At 40.1% G+C, this 19975-nt stretch overlaps 2 protein-coding genes across 4 annotated transcripts; both read right to left on the bottom strand.

Annotated features, from left to right (window-relative positions):
• Positions 1-51: 51 nt before the first annotated feature.
• Positions 52-15426, bottom strand: eftud2 (elongation factor Tu GTP binding domain containing 2). Of its 2 annotated transcripts, none has more exons than XM_081610207.1 (28): positions 15367-15426; positions 14232-14347; positions 13992-14154; positions 12838-12916; positions 12666-12741; positions 12249-12314; positions 12114-12149; positions 11895-11985; positions 11725-11807; positions 11464-11630; positions 11194-11318; positions 10815-10878; positions 10644-10734; positions 10391-10526; positions 9736-9863; positions 9427-9620; positions 9233-9344; positions 9013-9153; positions 8826-8927; positions 6871-6953; positions 6653-6739; positions 5847-5973; positions 5181-5268; positions 4985-5103; positions 3713-3807; positions 3477-3630; positions 421-528; positions 52-332 (listed from the first exon to the last, which is right to left on the bottom strand). In XM_081610207.1, the coding sequence occupies exons 2-28, from the start codon at positions 14334-14336 to the stop codon at positions 237-239; spliced, it is 2916 nt and encodes a 971-aa protein (XP_081466333.1). In that variant the 5' UTR covers positions 14337-14347; positions 15367-15426; the 3' UTR covers positions 52-236. The 2 variants fall into 2 exon arrangements, with proteins under 2 accessions (XP_081466333.1, XP_081466332.1); XM_081610206.1 differs by having other exon boundaries at positions 15267-15414.
• A 1556-nt stretch (positions 15427-16982) lies between these two features.
• On the bottom strand, positions 16983-19369 carry phospho1 (phosphoethanolamine/phosphocholine phosphatase 1). Of its 2 annotated transcripts, none has more exons than XM_008416994.3 (3): positions 19231-19369; positions 18782-18849; positions 16983-18577 (listed from the first exon to the last, which is right to left on the bottom strand). In XM_008416994.3, the coding sequence occupies exon 3, from the start codon at positions 18555-18557 to the stop codon at positions 17703-17705; it is 855 nt and encodes a 284-aa protein (XP_008415216.1). In that variant the 5' UTR covers positions 18558-18577; positions 18782-18849; positions 19231-19369; the 3' UTR covers positions 16983-17702. The 2 variants fall into 2 exon arrangements, with proteins under 2 accessions (XP_008415216.1, XP_008415217.1); XM_008416995.3 differs by having other exon boundaries at positions 16983-18515.
• Between the last annotated feature and the right edge of the window lie 606 nt (positions 19370-19975).

Here is a 19975-nt window from a genome sequence, read left to right as displayed (position 1 = left end):
TCTGAAACAAGAAATCTGCACGGGCAGCGCAAAATACACAAAACATCTTCATTTGGTTTAAAAACATTTTTATTCAAACATAATCAAGTCCAACTCTTTTCTCATTTAATCCAAAGACAAGTCGAGCTACAAAAAAAAAACGTTTTGTACAAATAAAAAAATAAAAATACAACGAAAGATGAGGACAAGCAGATGGATCCGATGTTTACACCTGTTCTGTAGATTGAAAAGTTCCCTCACATCGGATAATTAAGCACCACGTCCTGCTTCGCCAACTCCAACAACATGGGATCGTCGAAGAACTTGCTGATACTCACATCTTCGCTCAGACCCTGCAAAGCGACAAAGAATTATTATTTAAATGCTAAATTTGTGGTAATATTTTTAATTCGAAGGCGAGCAGGCGTGCGGCCGACTTGCCTTGCGTCTTCTGGTCTTGATCATGAACTCTCGGGCCAGGTGGGGGGCGGGCTGAGGCTCGAGGGGCCGGATCACGATGCTCTTGTCCAGCGGGTCACCGGGAACAATCTAAAACGAGCGTCAGAAGCAGAGCGTTTACGTTCAACAAACACGTAACGCCTTCAGCGCTAACAAGCTGAGTGAACATTTTAAACGGTCTGTCATGTTTTTCCTTACTCAGCACAGCAACCGTCATTGTAACGGGGGGGGGGGGGAACGAGACGCAAGTAGTGTCACTCCATCAAACGGGACCAATATGACAACAATGCAACGTTCGCAGGACGAGTTGGAACGCATACGAGCTCACGGACGTTTAAAATTATTCACCAAATCCGCTCTAAGCAGCCTGACCTTCATGGGACGAATGGGATATTCATTGTCATTTGACGGGAGAGGAAGAGGAGGCTTGCGAAGGTTCGGGATATGATAGAATAAATAAAGACTTTCTGAGCCTTGGGGGGAGATTTTGACTGGAGGAAAAGAGGAAAACGTAATCAAAGGAGAAGCTGGAGCCCAATCAACAGATGGAAGGGAGCGGCTGAGGACAGAAACTCAACGCGACGCTGTTGGCGAGCCAGCAGATGATAAAACTAATGAGGGAGGCACAAAATGGCCTCTTAAGGTTAATGGGCCAAACAAGGCAGTTCAGGGACTTCTTTGTTCTTCTCGTTATCTGGGGCAGCCGAATCAATATGTGCTCGCAGGAATCAAATCTCTCCAACACAAACAGCAGAAAAGAGCCAGATTGTTGAGTGAATTGGGAATGAGCAACGGCAACATGCGTGCTGACTAAGCATTTCGCAATAAGAAATGAATCAATTAATCGCATGATAAGTTAAAATGAGCTCAATAAATTCCATTTGCATGATTGTTTGTTTTTCTCTTTTTTTTCTACCAAAGGCTGGATGATAAAAGTTTCCAGTCTGGTTTCTCCTATTACGTTTTATGACGGACAATTTTGTTCACTGAGAGTTTAATATCCATTTTATTTGTTGTTTTGGAGAAACAACAAGATTGTTTATCACAGTGACTTTAAATAGCAAGATTTGTTATTGTGACAGGCTTATTGCTGATTGGTGTTAAATCTCAAGAGAATTTCCTTTAAAAAAAATTAACATTTTGCAAGGAATAAATGGTGAAAAACTGTAATCAGATTCATCTCAGCAGGAAATGAAACGAAGAAAAATATCTTAATAAAAAGCAAATAAAGCAGAACCAAATCTGTCACTGCATTTTATTTTCTCATCTTCATATAATTTAAATAACAATGATGCAAATATTCTCCAGTGCATGCCTGACATAAATAATTCATGTCTGATGTCGCGTCGGATGCTTTCATTTTCACCTACGGGGGGATGAAACATTAGTTCAGATGATGAAACGTGAAATGTTTCCACTCCTTCTTTTTGCTCACAGATTAATGACTTTGCACTGAAGTATTAATCTAGACTAAGTGGAGGTAATTTTCCCTGACACAGCTCTACGGAGTGCAGACGCAAACACACGTCAGATAAGAGCAGGCAGACGCAGACAGACGCATAAAACTTGAAAAGTAATGAGTCGGCACTCGGCTGTGACTCGGGATCAAAAGCCGTTTAACCGCAGCGGCAGACGACGGCGCCACGCCGGAGCCGCAGCGCGTGTTGGTTGGGACTCCCGGCGTTCCCAAACATGTTCCCAAACGCACTTCCAAACTTTTCAAACCAGCAAAGGTCAGTTTTTAAAGTATAAATACAGAAATTCACTCTAAGCTGCCTTATTGGAGTAAAACGATTATTTTGATGATCAATTGGATAAAAGAAATCGGCTCATTCTGAAAATTTTTCATCCTAAACATTTAAGTCCATTTTATTCAATAAAAAAAAACTAAAATGTAAACAAACAATTCCCTTTTTGATTAAGAAAATTTACATTTTATTGCCTAAGACGCAATAACAGCGTTCCTTTAGTGAACGCTTCATTACTTTTTTAGTAAAAAATACATGTGCAGCTAAAAAATACTTCTTTATCTGTTGATTATATTTGGATGAACTGATTAATGATTGGTTAACAAAAAGTGCTTAATATGAGGTTTTATTTTTTACAAAGTGAAGCTAAATCTAAGCCAAAGGAATTTTTGTAGAAAATATTTACAGGCAAAAAGGGTTCGTCTTTCATCTTAAACGCAAAATCTATATTTTTTTATAGCTTTGGCTTAATTGCTGCTCTGACTGTGTTGCTCTTTCAGAAAACAGCTTCTTTCAGCGTTTGTACACTTCAGTTTACAATTATTCAATTACCAAATTAGTTGACGATTACTTCAATAATTAATTCATCACGATTAATCAGATTTGTTTTAGTTTTACTTTCAATTTATTCTGCAAAAACTAAAGAAGATGCAAAAGCTAAAGAAGACGGATGAAAAACGTGCATGGATGCAAGAAAGAAGGATGGATCGATGTACTTACAGACAGATGGGTGGAAAATGAATGAATGACAGATATACGATGGGGAATGGATGGAAAAACATGAATATATAGATGAAGGGATGCATATTTGAAAGGATGGAAAAATGCATAGATAGATGGAGGCAAGAAAGAAAGAAGGATAAATGGATGGCTAAACATACGAGTGGATAAATGTACCAACAGATAAAACGGATGGTGGAGACGGACAGACAGACAGGTCGATGGACAAAAGGATGACTGAATGACTGCAGTAATGAAAAAGTAAATGAAAGGCTGTATATGTGGAGAAAAGGAGTGATGGATGGATGGATGGATGGATGAAGAGAAGGACAAACTGACAGAGAAATGCAAACAATATCCCAGGATAGTTTCATAAAGTCATTCACATCTTTCACATTAAAAACATGCAGCATCGGCATCATTCTGTATCCAAGAGACAGAAGTTAATCTCGCAATTAATTTCAACAGATTTCTACAAAGCCAGGCTTTTGTTTTTAGGAGGCAAACGCCAAGTAATCCAATCCCCCAAGAGGAAGGAGCTGACTGCATGTTAGTGTCCATAAATCTCACCTGCCAGTGGTGGAACACAGACAGCGCGAAGGCCTGACCCTGTGTGTGTGTGCGAAGGTCGGTCTCAAAGCCGAACGAGTCTATGGCCGGGATGAAAGCCTTGATGGTGTAGAGAGGAGAGCCGGGGATGGGCGCATCCTGGGTGACGTGACCTCTGATCGATGGCAAGCAAAGGTTATTTCAATAAGAAAATGAACAACGGTGAGTGTGAAGATTGATTTAGGAGGCAGACAAACCTTCTTCTCGCCAGAACGGTGTAGACGGCAGACACACAGTCAGCTGGAGCCTGGACCTCCACAAAGTAGTACGGCTCCATTAACCTTGGAGTGGCCTGAAATGAAAGGGTTACTACAGATTAAAGTAGGAAGAAAGGCCTGAAGAAAGACTGTAGCAAAAACACAGCATCACAGTTTAGTTCAACTCTTCTCTCTAATAGAGGTAATTAAACATTTAAAAATAAGAAGAAAAAACAGATTTCAAACACTTTTCAAGGCAAGTTTTCAAACTTTTCCAGAAGCAAACATTGGAGATTAAAAACGACATAAACACAAAAAAAAACAAAAAACAAAAAAAAAAGACAGTTTCAGTTTATTATTATATGATATAGTTTCTTACTGTTAATATATTTTATGATAGTATTTTACATTCTGCAGCAGGGACAATGTAAACTACAAAATAGCTAAATATTATATTTTCACACACCGTGTACGCCTTTATTCAATATTAAAAAAAAACTAAAATGTAAACAATTCAATTCCCTTTTTGATTAAGAAAAATTTACATTTTATTGCCTAAGACGCAATAACAGCATTCCTTTAGTGAACGCTTGATTATTTTTTTAGTAAAACATACATGTGCAGCTAAAAAATACTTCTTTATCTGTTGATTATATTTGGATGAACTGATTAATGATTGGTTAACAAAAAGTGCTTAAGATGAGGTTTTATTTTACCAATTACCAAATTAGTTGACGAATACTTCAAAAGGTATTGCATTTTTCATTAAATTACAAAAAATTACTAATTTTCAACAGCCCAGGCATAAAATATAAGACAATTAATAATTCATTCAACCATTAGGCATAATAAATACTCATTACAATGAAACAATCCAAACAAACCATGCAAAGAAGAATAAACGTCCGGCTCAAATTAACCGCTTATACACAACGTACAAAAAGACGGAAAACAAATCTCTAAAAAATGTTCTTGCAAAATAATTTTGGTCATTTTTACTAACCCGAGAGAGAAACGACTTCAGACATTCAGGGGAAAAAAAATCTGTCTTTTTATTAGGTGTTTGAAAATATCTGGTTTCAACAGTAAATCTAAGTGTTAGATTACACTTTATTACAAAATTGTGCAGCTTGAATATCAAGCATTTTCAATAATCAATTGGTGTCGTCAAGCTTTGACAACACCAAATTGAAATTCAAGCATTTTAGAGGATCTGAAGCACCAGTAACAAAAAAAAAACTAAAAGAAAAAAACGATCTGAAAGGCTCTGACCATGAGAAAGGCGGAGTAGACCACCCTCCTGGCTGTGGGGATGACCTGACCTCCTCCTCTGTGGAGAGGCTCCTGCGCGATGACGGCATCCAGGATCTTAAACTTCACATTTCTAATAGCTGACAGGAGCAAAAACAACAAAAAATATGAATAAATCAGTCCACATTTCATTCGGAGGAAGAGTGTAGGTCCTTACGCTCATCACACAGAGGCCCCTCCCTGGTGCCCCACTGGAAGCCCTGAACGATGCTGTCTTTGACTGAACCGAGCAAAGCTTTGTCCACCTGCAGAAAACACACAAAGGCTCTGAGATCATCTGGAAGAACACAATATTTTTATCAATACATTCATCAAAAACAAGCAAAAAGACTCATTTTAGGGTTTTTTTTAATAACCAAAGAACTAAAACATTTAATTTCATGCTTTTCCGCACTCAAATCTCCAGAGTTCTCCATCCATTTCTACCTTTTTTTAAACCTATAAGTGAAAACATTCAACATGAATTTGATGCAGATAACAGGAAACTGTAAAGCGTGAAGTTTTAGGCACACAATCTGCTGGGATGCTGCAGAGAGATGTGGAGGCAGTACTGCAGATTAAATATGATCGGATGTATGAGATGTGTATATATCATGAATATTTGCTAAACAACAAAATTGAAAACACATTTTTTTTCTTCCTGATCTTGACCTGGAAACCATTTAAATTGACTTTCAGATGGAGAAAAATCAGCTTTTTGTACAAGACAGACAAAAACAAGGTCCATTTCATGAAATAACTGTGGCAAACGCTGGAATGCAAAAAACATGAAACAAGATAAGTGAATATATGAGTTGTGCTGCCAATAGCTTTTCTGACTTGCCTCCGAAGGAAGCGTGTCATCCACTAGAATATTTGGCCCCGTTGTGTCTGGTCCAAAGGCCCAGATAGACCTGGCAGCCAGCAGATCCCAGTCGTACTTCGTCTGGAAGAACTCTCCCAGCTTCTTCCTGCCATGACAAAACAGGACAGTTACTGGTTGGGGGTGGGGGAGTGATGGGAAGTGCAGTGTGTCAACTGGAACATTAAAGAGATTGCTTTATTTGGGGGAGCGACGGGGGGGTTAATGGAAGAGAGGTATGTGCTATTATATGCTGGCAGAACCAGGTCCAGATGGCCTCACAGACAGCAAGCCTCACTCAAGCAGAGGATGTAATCAGGCCTGCTCTTCATACAAGAGGAACGGGGAAGTGCTCGCATGCTTTCAGTGTGCAATTTAATTAGAGAGAGTGAATTAATCAATAAGCAAAAGTGAGGCCACATCGTGGGGGAATTTCTGTGATGCACAGGCAGCTGCTCGGCAGCGAGCGCCAAGTTATTGTCGAGCACCTATGTATTTAGAAACTTCCAATGTCTCACTTCTTAAATACGTTTTTTCCTCCACTGCCTCCTATGACCGCGTTTAATTGCAGAACCTCGTTTTTCAATAGCTGCTCATTAATCCCAGCAACGGATGAAATGAGAATAAATGGTCAGAAAAGCACGGAAATGTGGAGGAATTAAGCTGACATCAAAGCAAAACGAGCACATCTGACATGAAAGGCACATTGTATCACCCGGATAATAAAGCAGTCAATTAAACTGCAGCAGCAGCAGCAGCAGCGAGCGGGCGAGCCTTCAGCGGCGTACCTGTTCCACGTGATCTGCACCACTTCGTTCTCGATGTCCTCGGCGAGCCCCTTCTCCAGAGGCTCAGCGATCATGGTGATCTTATTCCTGGAAATCAAACCATTCTCAGTCTGTGCTCCTTTATCTGAGCAGCTGTAATTATCTGGTGAAGCGCCATCAGATCACACTCTTGCCATTGTGTTCGACTTGGATGTGACAAGATGAGGGTAAACACTCACTTTTTGTTGGGCGTCTCAGCAAAGCACTTAAGAGACGAAGTCTCAACCACCGTCTCACAAAAGGTCACAACGGGATCAGCGACCTGAAGGGAAAAAGTTAAAAGGAGATTTGTTTAAGGAAACCATATCAACAAAAGCATTTTAAAAAAATCACTTTTCAACTGCAATAATGACAATAATCCACACATTTTTATTTGTGGTGCCATTTTGTTTGCATATGAAATACGCAGACATGTTTTGCTGAAGTTATTTTATAGCGCAGTCAACTAATGATGTCACTTTTAAATTAGTATAAATATTCTTTATATATTAAACATGACAAAATTAATTTGATTTTGTAATTTGATATCTTGAAATTGGGCCTCTGTCTCTTTAAGAAGCTTCTGCTCTTTCCGACACTCTGCCTTCAGCACATCGACACAACATTGCTCCTCATTATGCCGTTTACAACCGTTCGTAGGAGAACCAGTTCTTGATGAACTCAGCTCAGTTCCACCAGCCAATTGCTGCTGCTGCTAGTCTGAAGGAGTTGAGTGGGAGAGGATCTACAGTCTGAGTTTGGCGTCTAATCACAGAAATGATTAGAAGTACTGTGAGCTAAAAGTCCAAACATCAATCAAAATGATACAGATGGACGAGTTTGTCTATGTGCTCAGGGCTCCTTTTGCATCAATTATTGCGTTATCACAGCAGGGCTACAAAGGTGTTGAAGAAGTCAGGTTGCTATAACAGTAACATTGACATTGGTGTCTGTGGTGTTTCATCTTTCCTCTGGACGGGGCTTCTTAGCATCACTATGAGGTTCATGTCAGACCAGCCTGAAGGCCAGTCAGGCTCAGTGATGTCATGGTCACTAAAGCAGGTGCTTTTGGCAGTGTGGGCAGGTGCACAGTTCTGCAGGGAGGTAAAATAAGTAGCTCCATAATAAGCATCACTTCAGAATACTGTAAATTGTCCTGGTAGACGGCAGTGATGACCTTGGACTTGATCAAACGTGGCTGGATGACTCCAACAGATAACATGGTTGTCCAAATTATCACTCTCTGTAGAAACTGCATCTTAACAGCTTTGATTCTGTGTGTCTGCACAGAATCAAAGCTCCGGCGTATGGACATTGCTCCTTTTCCTGGATACTTCAGCGTGGACGTGTCTTGAAGCACCACCTTCAGTCGCTGCGATACTTTGGGAACTGAAGCAGGATTCGTGATTGGGGCTTGCTGTGCAAAAAGGACGATTATTTTCTCCTTCCATCACTCTGTAACCTTCAGCATTTTGGGTAATGTCCTTTGTGTCCAATGTGAGCATCTGCTGCTATGAGTCTCTGTCCAGCTGGCTAAATGCTGCATTAGCATGTAAAATGAAAGTTCATAACATTTGGAATATATTAGGCAGCAATTACTGTAGTCCAGACAGTCCTATGCAATATGCAATATGAATTTTGAACACACTGCTATAGCAAAGACTATATATATATATATATATATATATATATATATATCTGAAGGTTGTGGTTATCTGTTACTCGTCACATTTTTCTAGTTTGATTTTTTTCTTCCACTCAACATTCTATTAATATGCTTCGATGCAGCATTCTGTAAACTATGTTTTTTAGCAATGACCTTTTGGGGTTAATTTTGCTTGGTGTCAAAAAGCACTCTTTCCCTAGTTTAACTTGTTATAACTAGGTATTCACAAGTTATAACAAGTTAATGTTATAACTTGTGAAAGTTATAACATTACACTTTTGTGTTATTATTGTTTAAACTATCTATGGCATAATTTCTTCTTGTTCAGTTATAAGCTGAAGCCGTCTTAGTCCTTGCTTTCTGAATTTAATTACCGAAATAAATGCCCTTTTCAGTGACAATCTATTATAATTAAGATTCACCTGCAGTTTCTTCCTAACCAACCTAAAATGTTGAAGTTACATAATTATAATGGGACATTTTACGTACTTTAATGTCGATTTCTGAGTACATCTTCCTCAGATCATGCATGACACAATCCAGGTAAAGCTCTCCTGTCCCTAAGATGACATGCTCTCCAGACTCCTCCACCTGAAACACAAGTCAACACGTCAGTCAGCTCCAACCCACCAAAGTAAATAAAATAATTCAACACGGCGATGGTGCTCAGATGTACCTTTGTGGTTAGAGAAGGGTAGCTCTTGTTGACCTTCCTCAGCCCGTCCAACATCTTGGGAAGCTCGGACGGGTTGACGGGCTCCACGGCGATCTTGATGACCGAAGCCGTGTTAAACTTTAACGGCCTGAAGATCTGAGCCTGTTGGAGAAAGAGAAGTTTCTTTGTTGTGGTTCAAAGTTCTAAATATCTTTTAAAAAGCTTCTCAGTGATCCCGGACCTCTTCGTTCCCCCGTGGTTCTGTGATGGTGGCCGTCTTCACGATCGGCTGGTCGCAGCCTTCGATCAGAACCCAGTTTCCCGCAGGAACTCGGTTCACTTCGATTTGGTACCTGAGACGGTGGAAGAGGCTGTGAGTCTACCGAGCAATCGCCGACTTCGGAGCTTCATAAACGAGCGAAACCGGAAGGTTACCTGGCAACAGAGATCCAGAGGCGACCCACAGTGCAAATCTGCGAGTCTTCCTCGTCATCCAGCGTGTAGTTCTCTCCCAGAACCTTGACCGGCTGACCTGCCTGAATGGTACCGCTCAGAACCCTGCCGAAGGCGTGGAACTGGACCCCGTCCTCTGTGCTGTACATCTTAGTGGTGTGGCACATCAAGGGACCCTGAGGAACATCAGGAAGTGAGAAGAGGAGACTTAAAATTAAAATAATGGTTTTTTTTGTTTAATATATTAACTTTCCTGTAAAGAAGATGATACTAAGCCATGAAATGACTCACATCAGGATCACATTCTGCCATGGCTTCTCCCAAGTCAGAGTCCAGTCCTCCTGTGTATGTGTGGTCTATCTTTATTTTAGCACCCTCTTGTGGTGAGGGGATGTGTTGCACACACATGTCCACAAAACCTGCAAAGAAAAACAAAAAATGAATGGTTTAATACGACAGGGTACCGACACATTTCTCATAGCACTTACAGTTAATTAATGTCTGTATTAAAGAGCCACAGAAATATATATAAAAAATCTCTACTGAAATTTCCAGAAATCTGAATCCTTATTGAAGCCAATTTTTTAAAGAATAAATAAACAAAACCGGAAGATATCTCGGCAGCAGTCAAATTTTAAAAATAAACCAGACAGTCAGGAGAGAAAAAGAGGGGAATAAACAAATGAATGAATGAATGAATGAATGAATGAATGAATGAATGAATGAATGAATGAATGAATGAATGAATGAACGAACAAACGAACGGAACAAAGATGGATGGATGAAGAAAGGTCAGACTGGAGTGAACTTTTTACACATTGGAGCAGTAAATAAAGTTTGAGAATATACATATTTTCCCCACAATCCTTTCCATATCCATATTTATCAACACCAGGAGAAAAACTTAAATCAAATCCAAATGAAGCACAAACGTCAGACTCCGTACCGGTGAACTCTCCGAAGAAACGGTTACAGACCAGCCGGAGCAGAGGCCTGATGTTCAGCTTCAGCTCCTCCTTGGTCAGGTGGATCCCAAGTTCATCCAGAACCCGGGGCAGGGAGGTGTCCACATCCCCAACCACCTGGACGCACAAACAGACACACCATTTGGGGAAGGATCACACACAGGAGGTTTGAACAGGGTACTGAGCTGCTAATCTTCATGGAAACAAAAACAAACAAATGGAGCCATTTCGAACCTGTGAGAGGATCTTGTAAAGAGGCTCCAGGACAAACTCCACAAAGCTGCGCTGGGAGTTACTGGTGGGAGCCTTCTTTGTGAACTTACGACTAAACAGAGAACAAAGAAAAAAGAAACATGAAAGAAGAGAAGAGCTTCACAGATTTTAGCAGAGAGGCAGAGTGCTCACGTTTTGGGGTTGAAATAAATGTCTCCCCAAAGCCGCTTTGCAAACTCGTTATAGTTGATATCTCCTGGAAACAGAGGAAGGAGACAGGAGTAAGTTAGTGCAGTTTTCTATTATCCACAGTGACGGGGAAAGTATCCACACCCTCACATTTTACTTTCTTGCCTTTCAACAGATAAAAGCCCCTTTCTTTACAAACAAAATACATTAATTTGTCTTAAAATGCAACAAGACAGACGGGCAACTGAACAAAAAATTGCAGAGTTTGTGTTTACTCAGGATATGTTTTGCCTAATATTCAAGCATGTAGGGTTAATTGAAACGTGTAAAACAGAATAAACAAACAAAAAAAATCAGCATGTTTACTGATAAGTGGTCTCACCGTAGGTGTCTGAGTAGATCTTGGCGAAGGACCCCAGGGTGAAACAGATGCTGTACTGAGAGCTGGCGAAGCAAACGTTCCCGAGGAGCGGAGACACCACCAGGTTCTCGTCTGTGGAGTACGTACTGAAAGACAGAAGGAACGTCACAAACACAGAGCCGGGGAAATCGCTCGAGTCTAAAGTCTTTTTATTTTGAAACTCAAATATTTTTTTCATACTTTACTTTAAGGCTTGCAGCTTCCCCTGTTAATCAAACAAACCGGAATTACCTGAGCAAACCGTTGACCTCGTCCACAATGTGTCGAAGTTTATAATAAGCATCTGTTGGCGGCAGTTTGAGCTCAACGATGAGCCGGTCCACCTTGTTGATGCAGATGGTGATGGCCATGCGCTCCTGGACTGCATGTTTGATCAGGCGCTCCGTGTTCAGCATCACCTGGTCAAAGAACGACAGAAGATTATTCACCTATTCTATAAAAAAAATAAAATAAAATAAAAATGAATGCCCTTCTTAAGAAACGGCGACTCACTCCTTCAGCTGCATCGATGAAGAGGACAACTCCGTCTGAGATCCTCATGCTGGATGTGACCTCATCAGAGAAGTTCACATGGCCTTTTCAAGGAGACATACAGTCAATGTTTTGTTCATTTTTAAGAAAACAACACAGATAAACACCTTAATTGTGCTAATATACAAGACCTGGTGTATCCATGATGTTGAAAAGGTAGGATTTTCCTCTGGAGTCTGGCAGCACCATCGTGACTGGGGTGCTTTTGATGCCGACCCCTCGCTGATTTAAAAAAAAAAAAAAAAAAAAAAAGCACCAGAAACGATGAATAAACGGACACAGTAATAACCTAACAGATTTAAATAAATACTTTCTGGTTAATTAAAGACAAATATGAATGAAGGGCTCACCTCCTGCTCAGTGAAAAGGATGTCTGTGTACCGGAGCTGGGAAAGAAAAAAAAAAAGAAAGAAAAGTCAAAATCCACTTTGGGCCGCAGTTGATTTCAACACATTTAAATGAAACTGAAGCAGAGGAACACTCACATCGACATCATCCCTCTTCCTGATTTCAGGGTGAGTTTGCTCAATCAGGCAGTCCACAAAACACGTCTGAGAGGAATGAAAACATTCGTCAGGGCGAACAGAAGCTCCGTGATATTAAGAGGAAAAACTACATTGGATGTGATGTTAATGTTTAATATTTCAAAGACATTTAGTTTTTTTCCTAACACTGTGACAAGCAGGAATAACTTTCTCCCCTCAGGTGCATCTCCAGCTTATATAGCAACCTTTAGCAGCGCAGCAAAGTCATAAACATAGGGCCTCATTTTATTCTAGCTACATATATATATATTTTGTCATTTAAACTTGTTTCTTGAGCAAAATGCCAAGGACAATCCCCCAGCAAAGAACAGAGCATGATGTGAGAGAGCCAGCAGCAGCTAGATAGCTGCAGCTAACCTTGCCGTGGTGGAGGTGTCCACAGAGGGTGACGTTACGGATCAGCTCGGTACCGTCCATCAAATCTGCCAGAAACCTGCACGGACGCAAAGGATGAAAGAGACGCATGTCACTCCGCTGCATTCTGAATCATCGGCATTCTTATCCAAATTTAACGGGCTGCCCGACTCACTCCATGTCATAAACAGTGGCAGGTAACTCCTGCTCCATCAATGTGAACTTCTTGTGCTTGACTGGCTTGATGATGGGCTCTGAAGGAAGGGGAAATAAGGAAACGCTCATGAGCATAACGTTTGTCTTGTTTTCAAAGACAGTATTCTGTAGCACTGTTAACGGCACACATTCATTTCAGATTGCACAAAAATGATCTTTATATACATTTGATGTTTCAATAAAGGTAAAATCAAAATAAAATGAATACAAAACAACAACAACAAAATTACAGGGCAAGAAAAATGCATCATAAACATGAAAAATATGAGATCTTAGAGAAATTATATCTCTAAATCTTGTAGCGTTTGTAAAAGCAGGGTGATAAACTAGACTGGCATGCTTTCACAAAGTGATAAATCAGCAAAAACTGTCACAAAACTAAAACAGCAGAACAAGATGAGCCAAAAAAACTTAAAAAAACTAATGACATCTTTAGTGACATCTTTTCGTTTTGTCTATAGATACAAGCGAACAAAAATTAAATCAAACTTTAAATTTCCACCTCCAGAACAAATACCTGCACAAGCCTGATTGTGCAAAGAGCAGTGCACAGAAAAAGAATGCAACTGGCAGATTAACAGGGAATATGTTGACCAAGGCGAGAGATGGTCAAAAGTTTTTCCAAGACAAAAAAAGGCATCAAACTCACTGTGGTATATTTTGACAAAAGAAAGTTCACTTCAAGAGCAACAAAAACCAACAATTGAGAAATGAAGACAGTATATGACAAAACTCCATCTTGTACCATTTGTCCACCAGAAAATTACATAACAATGTTGATGAAGAATATTGTTTTTCACTAGTAAAGTCAGTTTCTCAAACAACTCAAGCAGAAAGCAAAATCTGGAGATGCAAACCCTGGTTTGATTTTTACTTAAAAATTTGGCTTTAATTTAGTGATTATAAATCCCAACACACATGAAACTACATATTCTTATTTTCACACGTTTTTATTCACCAGGTAGACCTCGTCTACACACATTTCTCAGTGCTTTTGTAAACAAATTCAGAATCTAGTCAAAGGAAGCTCTGCAGAGGTACTAAAAGCTAGCTGCTCCAGATAATAAATGTGACTCAATCCTCATTAAAAAATAAATAAATTCTTCATCTCACCAGTAAGTGGTTGCGTGTCTTCTTCCTGGACAATAGTTTCCACTTCCGGCCCGTAAACCTCCTCCGCTGTGGGATAGTATTTCTTGTCCTCATGCAGGACCACCTCCATGCCAGGTACGTTCTCATCCTCATTTGCAGGCTCATCTTCTTCATCTTCATCCCCCTGGAAGAAATAAACACCATGACAGGTTTTCCACTAAAAACTTTAGCAATTACAAGTAGTATGAATTTGAAAGATACCTCGTCAATGTCCCTGTCCTCTGCATCCAGATCATCGTCATCGTCGTCAGAGTCCAGCTCTGGACCGATGTAATTACCAAACTCGTCATACAAATCAGCCTCCATCTTCTAGAAAACTGCAAAGGAAATAAAATATTTAGTCTTGGGCTCATTTTTTAAAAAACACAGCAGCTCTGAGAAGATTAAACGTTTTGAGGCTGAAATGTAACAGATATTTTGTAATGATAAATGTTAGGGGTGAAAAATATGGAAAACAAAAAGCTGGAACAACCAGGTTGTGTAAGCCTCCATGAAACCTGCAGAAGAGCTTTTCTTTTTATAATTTTTTTTGACAACTAACCTTAAACAGATAGATAGATAGATAGATAGATAGATAGATAGATAGATAGATAGATAGATAGATAGATAGATGTTATTTCAGTCTCCTACACAGCACCGCAAATGAGTAAATCTTAGGAAAAAGCTACAAGTACAAATGAGCTTTATTTCAGGTTCATTAATTCACTTCTACTGAAGTGAGAGCACAAAAAAAATTCATACATTCATTCTACATCATTTCATCTAAAACGAATTATCCCATAAATTGTACAGTTTCTTACGAAATATAAAACATACACAAACTTTAACTGGTATTTGTAATTCATACATTTACGGTTCTTCAAATGTGTACAGTTTAATAGTTTTAAACGTTTTCCGTGCAAAATAAGATAAAAGTCTGGCTATAATAGAGATGATCAGTCAGGCTGTACCACAACAGCTAATGCTAACACTGACATTCTCGCGACGGTTTAGTTCCCGGTATTTAATTTACGAACATTCCTGACAGAAAATAAACAAAAAGGTCGACCGGAAGAAATTCGGATCTTTTTCGGGTAATATTTAATTTAATACCATATTGTCATGCTAACGAGCTAAAAGGGTAAAGATATGAAGGAGCTGATAGCTACGTAAGAGATACGTACGTTGCTGTTCAGAGTTAGCAAGCGATAGCATGCGGATTCCAACTAAATCATGTATAATATTATAAATACGTACCTTTTCCGGAAAAAAGCGGAGACTCAATATGAAATTCAAAACAATAAGTTGACTTTTATAAACAGTATACAAATGCTCATTCAAATAGCGCCATGCGTACAGGATGCAACTGCCGTATGTCCTCTTCTTCTGGTGTTTAATGGCGGATGGCAAATCTTTAAGTGCCAATACTGCCATCTACTGGACTTGAGGATAGATGAGAAATGTACATAAAAAGTGCCTGTATTCGTTTTTTACCTTTTTCATAACTTGACATTTTATTTTATTTTATTTTATTTTATTTTATTTTATTTTATTTTATTTTACTTTATTTTATCAATCCCTCAAAAAGACTTTATATTGTACTGTTAATATTTAATCTGTTTGGTGCTTCTTTAACTTGTAAGCATATGAACAATCTATTTAGCCATGAAAACACTTAACAGATTCAGGCAGATTATAGTGATCACATTTCTCTGTCATATTAAAGGGGTTCCAATTATTTTAAGAGTTTTGTTGAGACCTGTATAACCTTTTCTGAGACATTTGAAAATGTATTCACTGTTTTTCTTACAGGTCTGTCTAAATTGTCCCTAGGTGTTACTGTGTGTCTGCATGGTTGTTTGTCCTGTGTGTCTCTGTGTTGCCCTATACGACAGACTGGCGACCTGTCCAGGGTGACCCCGCCTCTCTCCCAGAACGATAGCTGGAGATGGGCACCAGCAACCCTCTGACCCCACAAAGGGACAAGGGTGTAAAGAAAATGGATGGATGGATGTTTTTCTTACACGCCCCTCATTCTGCACAACTGCCTTATCCTTTCCCCCCAGATTTTAACAGAGTTAGCAATTAACTTGTATTCAGTTTTCCTCATTGGAATTTGAAACTGGGCTGCACAGTGGCGCAGTTGGTAGAGCTGTTGCCTTGCAGCAAGAAGGTTCTGGGTTCAAATCCCGGCCCCGGTCTTTCTGCATGGAGTTTGCATGTTCTCCCTGTGCATGCGTGGGTTTTCTCCAGGTACTCCGGTTTCCTCCCACAGTCCACAAACATGACTGTCAGGTTAATTGGCCTCTCCAAATTGCCACTAGGTGTGAGTGTGTGTGCATGGTTGTTTGTCCTGTGTTGCCCTGTGACAGACTGGCGACCTCTCCAGGGTGACCCCACTTCTCACCCGGAATATTAGCTGGAGATGGGCACCAGCAACCTCCTGACCCCACCAAGGGACAAGGGTGTAAAGAAAATGGATGGATGGAATTTGAAACTCCTTTTTAGTTATTGTCATTTACTGATTATTCCTAAAAGAGAACATTCTTGTACTGAGATGAGATTTGTAGTTATCCTCTGACACCACTAGATGGAATTGGACATTTGCCACCTCATGCCAACTAAAACTAATTTTCTTGGGAAAATAAAACTATATACTGTATATTTACATGTAGCTGAAATACGATATAAAAAAGTTAGATGTTATTTAAGAATTTTTCCAGCGTTAAACTTTTCTGAAATATATTTATTTACTCACGTTTTCGGGACACATTTTTTCAGTGAAGTATTTTAATGTTTTTTAAAACAAAATGCAAGACTTTTTGGAACTGTCAACATATTTATTATGATTTAATCAAGAGAGTTTAATATAAGACTGAATATTGAATAAAAGACTCATTTTTATATCATGACTGCTACCTGTTAGAATCTGTAAAAAAAATTAAATTAAATAAAAATAGATTGAGACACAAGCACTGTTTCAGGTTATGGCTTTATTCCTGCTGGTGGTATTTCATAGGCTGGGCCTATACATGGTACAGACAAAACAAGATAACAGACAAATTACAGAGATAAAAATAAAATTTAATTTACAATATAATGCATCTCTAAATTAGACAAAACTCTTAAAATATATGGTGATTAAAAAAGAATAATAAAAAAACTGAATAAAAATACAGTTTGGTCTGTATTAATGCCCATCACCTCTAGGTGGCAGTGTTGTCAGGTTGACGCAATAATTTGCAAACCCAAGTCATGTTCCAACTGTGCTGTTTCTAAAAAAAAAATAAAAAAAAAACAAAAATAATATTGGGGAGAAATAAATGAATGACATTTTAAATCTTTTAATCATTCCACATGTAAACACAAACAACTCCTAAGTTACCCCATATAATTAATACATGAGCGGTAATATCGTATTGCATTTTCTGCAAATACTTTTCCAAGATCTGACGTTTTCTTTACTTGTAGAGATGGTATACATTAGGTTCTGATTTCATGCACACTCTCTTTTAAGTTTAGCTGAGGAGTTCACAGCCTGTTCTTGTTACAGGCTTTGGAGACCCTTAACTTTACTCACAAAGGTTTCTTATTGCTATTAGAATGATATTTTTTACGAGTTTCACTTGAGAGCGTGACGTTAAATAGTCTATTTATTGTACTAATTAATTTTCTGCTCTCCCATCTAACTCTCTATTCCGCCACTAGTTTCCTCAATCGCGTAATCACATCTTCCCCGCTGACCCAAGGCACCGTCACCGCCTTGAACTCCCCGGGCATGGCTTCGTGGGTTTCTGTGATGAGCCGGTGCATGGGGAAGTCCCTGCGTGGGAAAGCCACGTCTCGGGGCCCGAGCGAGAGCGCAGGACAGAAGTCGTTGGCCCCATCCCCTACATAGAAGATCCTCTGGTAAGGGCGGCCGCGCTCCTGCGTCCTGCGCGCCACGTAGTCCCTGACGACCACCTGCTTGCACATGTTGTCCGGGCACCGCTGGCACTCGTGGGAGTGGAAGGGCCGCAACACCAGCCGACCGTTCTTGTTGAATGTGGCCGGGTTGGTGAAGATCCGGTGGAAGAGCTGGCGCACCCCGGCGCGTCGAAGCCAAGACTCGATGAAGAAGGTGTTGGCGTCAGACACCAGCACCACCTCAAAGTCATGCGCCGACCGGTTGCGCAGGAACTGGAAGAGGGTGAGCATGCCGGGGGATGCGGGGATCTTCTCCATGATGCTGCGTAAGTCGCTCTCGGTGACGCCCTGGTCCGCCAGGTAGGCCAGTACTCGCTGCATGTACTCGTTGTAGCGGCCGGGCTGATAGGTGTCCTTCAGCCAGCCGGGCAGGTACTGACCCGGGGCGGCCTGCACCACCATGTCGTCGCTGGTTTCATCCACGATGGTTTCATCGAAGTCAAAGAAGATGATGAAGCGTTTGTCCGGGGAGATGGAAGCAGAATGGGAGGCCATGATGCCTGTATGCCTGGACCTGAGCTGCTCCTCTTCACCTGGGGGCTGAGGAGGGACATAACAGCAGTTGAAGACTGAATCCCCCATGACTGACCAGCTCCACTCCCCTAAGTCCCACAGATGAGAATAATAAATAAAACAATAAGTAAATCATAATATAAAACTTATAAGGAATCAGGAAGGACTAAGGACTGATTAAATAGCACAACTGCAAATTGCAAACCTATATGCAAATGATGCAATTTGTTTGAAGCAAATTGTTATGTATATTTTTGCAAACATGCGAACAAAGCGGTTAAACTGGGTCCCACCTTGAATTGCGCCCACGGATCTCTTGGCCTGAATCGCAGAGGCTTTCAAATTGTGCGGCTGGCCGAACCTGTGTGTGGGGAAAAATTGGAGTATCGAATTGTATTAAAAGGCAAATGAAGAAAGTATTACGTTTTCAATTAGGAAACTAGAGGAACGACTTAATAAAATAAGTCAAAGGCCAACTGGAAATGAAATAATGACGTGCAAAATTGTTTGATATGAATTTTAAGCTGCTTCTAAATTATCTAAACGATTTGTCGACCTATTTTCAGGCAAAATAAAAAAAAAACATTATTTCTTCAAAGTTTAGGTATTGCAGGCAATCTAAACGCTATTTGGAAAAAAAAATCTAATAAATCACAAGCTCTAGTTTTTTCAAATATTTTAAAAGCATATTTAAATTATGATTTAAGTCAGAAGAAGAAGGTTAAAGCCGTAAATGCATCACCAGCACTGGTCCCGATCCCCCGTCGTCAGGTTCGATCCGGTCTCTTTGGTTACGGAAGGCAGAGTTACAGCAGCAGCCGACCCGCGGCTCACGCACTTTTATCTGCGGAGCCGCTGTGAGCGTGCCCGCGGATTCAAGTCCGCCCATTTAATAGCAGCCCACAGTGCGCGTTCACGGCACTTTCATGAGATGAGAGGGTATAGGCAAAGAAGAGAGAGGGAAGGAAAGCAGGAATATTCTGTTGGATGAGGGTTCTACATATTCAAAGATCCACGTTTTTGGTTTTTCCAAGTGTCTACAGTACATGTAGCCTTTTATGTAATCTGTTCTTGTTCAGCAGATTATCAGCTTTATCTCTTGGTGAAACATTTACAGTTCCTTGCAACAGTATTTCTGAACCTTTTCACATTTTGTCCCTCCGAGTTGAGTCTTAGAACTGCCATCTATAGGAATCATAGCTTCATGTTAGCTGTACGGGTCCAGCTTTCCACATCTAGAAACTAGAACTATTTTGACATTTTACTTTGCAAAACTGTCCAAATTTAGATTGGAGAGTCTCTGAAACCGTCAGTTTAAATATGCATTCGTTTAAGGTTTGGAACTTTGAACATGTTTTTGTCAAAATCAAGTGAAAGGGCCGCTCTGTCCTCGTTTTAAGTCTTTTGCTGCCTCCAGCAGGTTTAGATCCAGGATTGCCCTGTACTTAAATCCACCACTAAACTCTGACCAGATGTCCAGACTCTAC

This window comes from Poecilia reticulata, chromosome 8, assembly GCF_904066995.2.
Source record: "Poecilia reticulata chromosome 8, P_reticulata-male-v2, whole genome shotgun sequence".
Lineage (NCBI taxonomy): Eukaryota > Metazoa > Chordata > Actinopteri > Cyprinodontiformes > Poeciliidae > Poecilia > Poecilia reticulata.
The sequence above is the reverse complement of the archived record's forward strand: the minus strand, read 5'-3'. Positions and strand labels throughout refer to the sequence as shown.

Excerpts from the sequence above, each read along its gene's own strand:
- eftud2 (XM_081610207.1), bottom strand. The coding sequence starts at position 14,336 with ATGGAGGCTGATTTGTATGACGAGTTTGGTAATTACATCGGTCCAGAG. Across the intron at positions 14,155-14,231 it reads AGGACAGGGACATTGACGAG|GGGGATGAAGATGAAGAAGA; the intron begins GTATCTTTCAAA and ends TATTTCTTCCAG. Across the intron at positions 6,740-6,870 it reads GCTGAGACGCCCAACAAAAA|GAATAAGATCACCATGATCG; the intron begins GTGAGTGTTTAC and ends TTTGATTTCCAG.
- phospho1 (XM_008416994.3), bottom strand. The coding sequence starts at position 18,557 with ATGGGGGATTCAGTCTTCAACTGCTGTTATGTCCCTCCTCAGCCCCCA.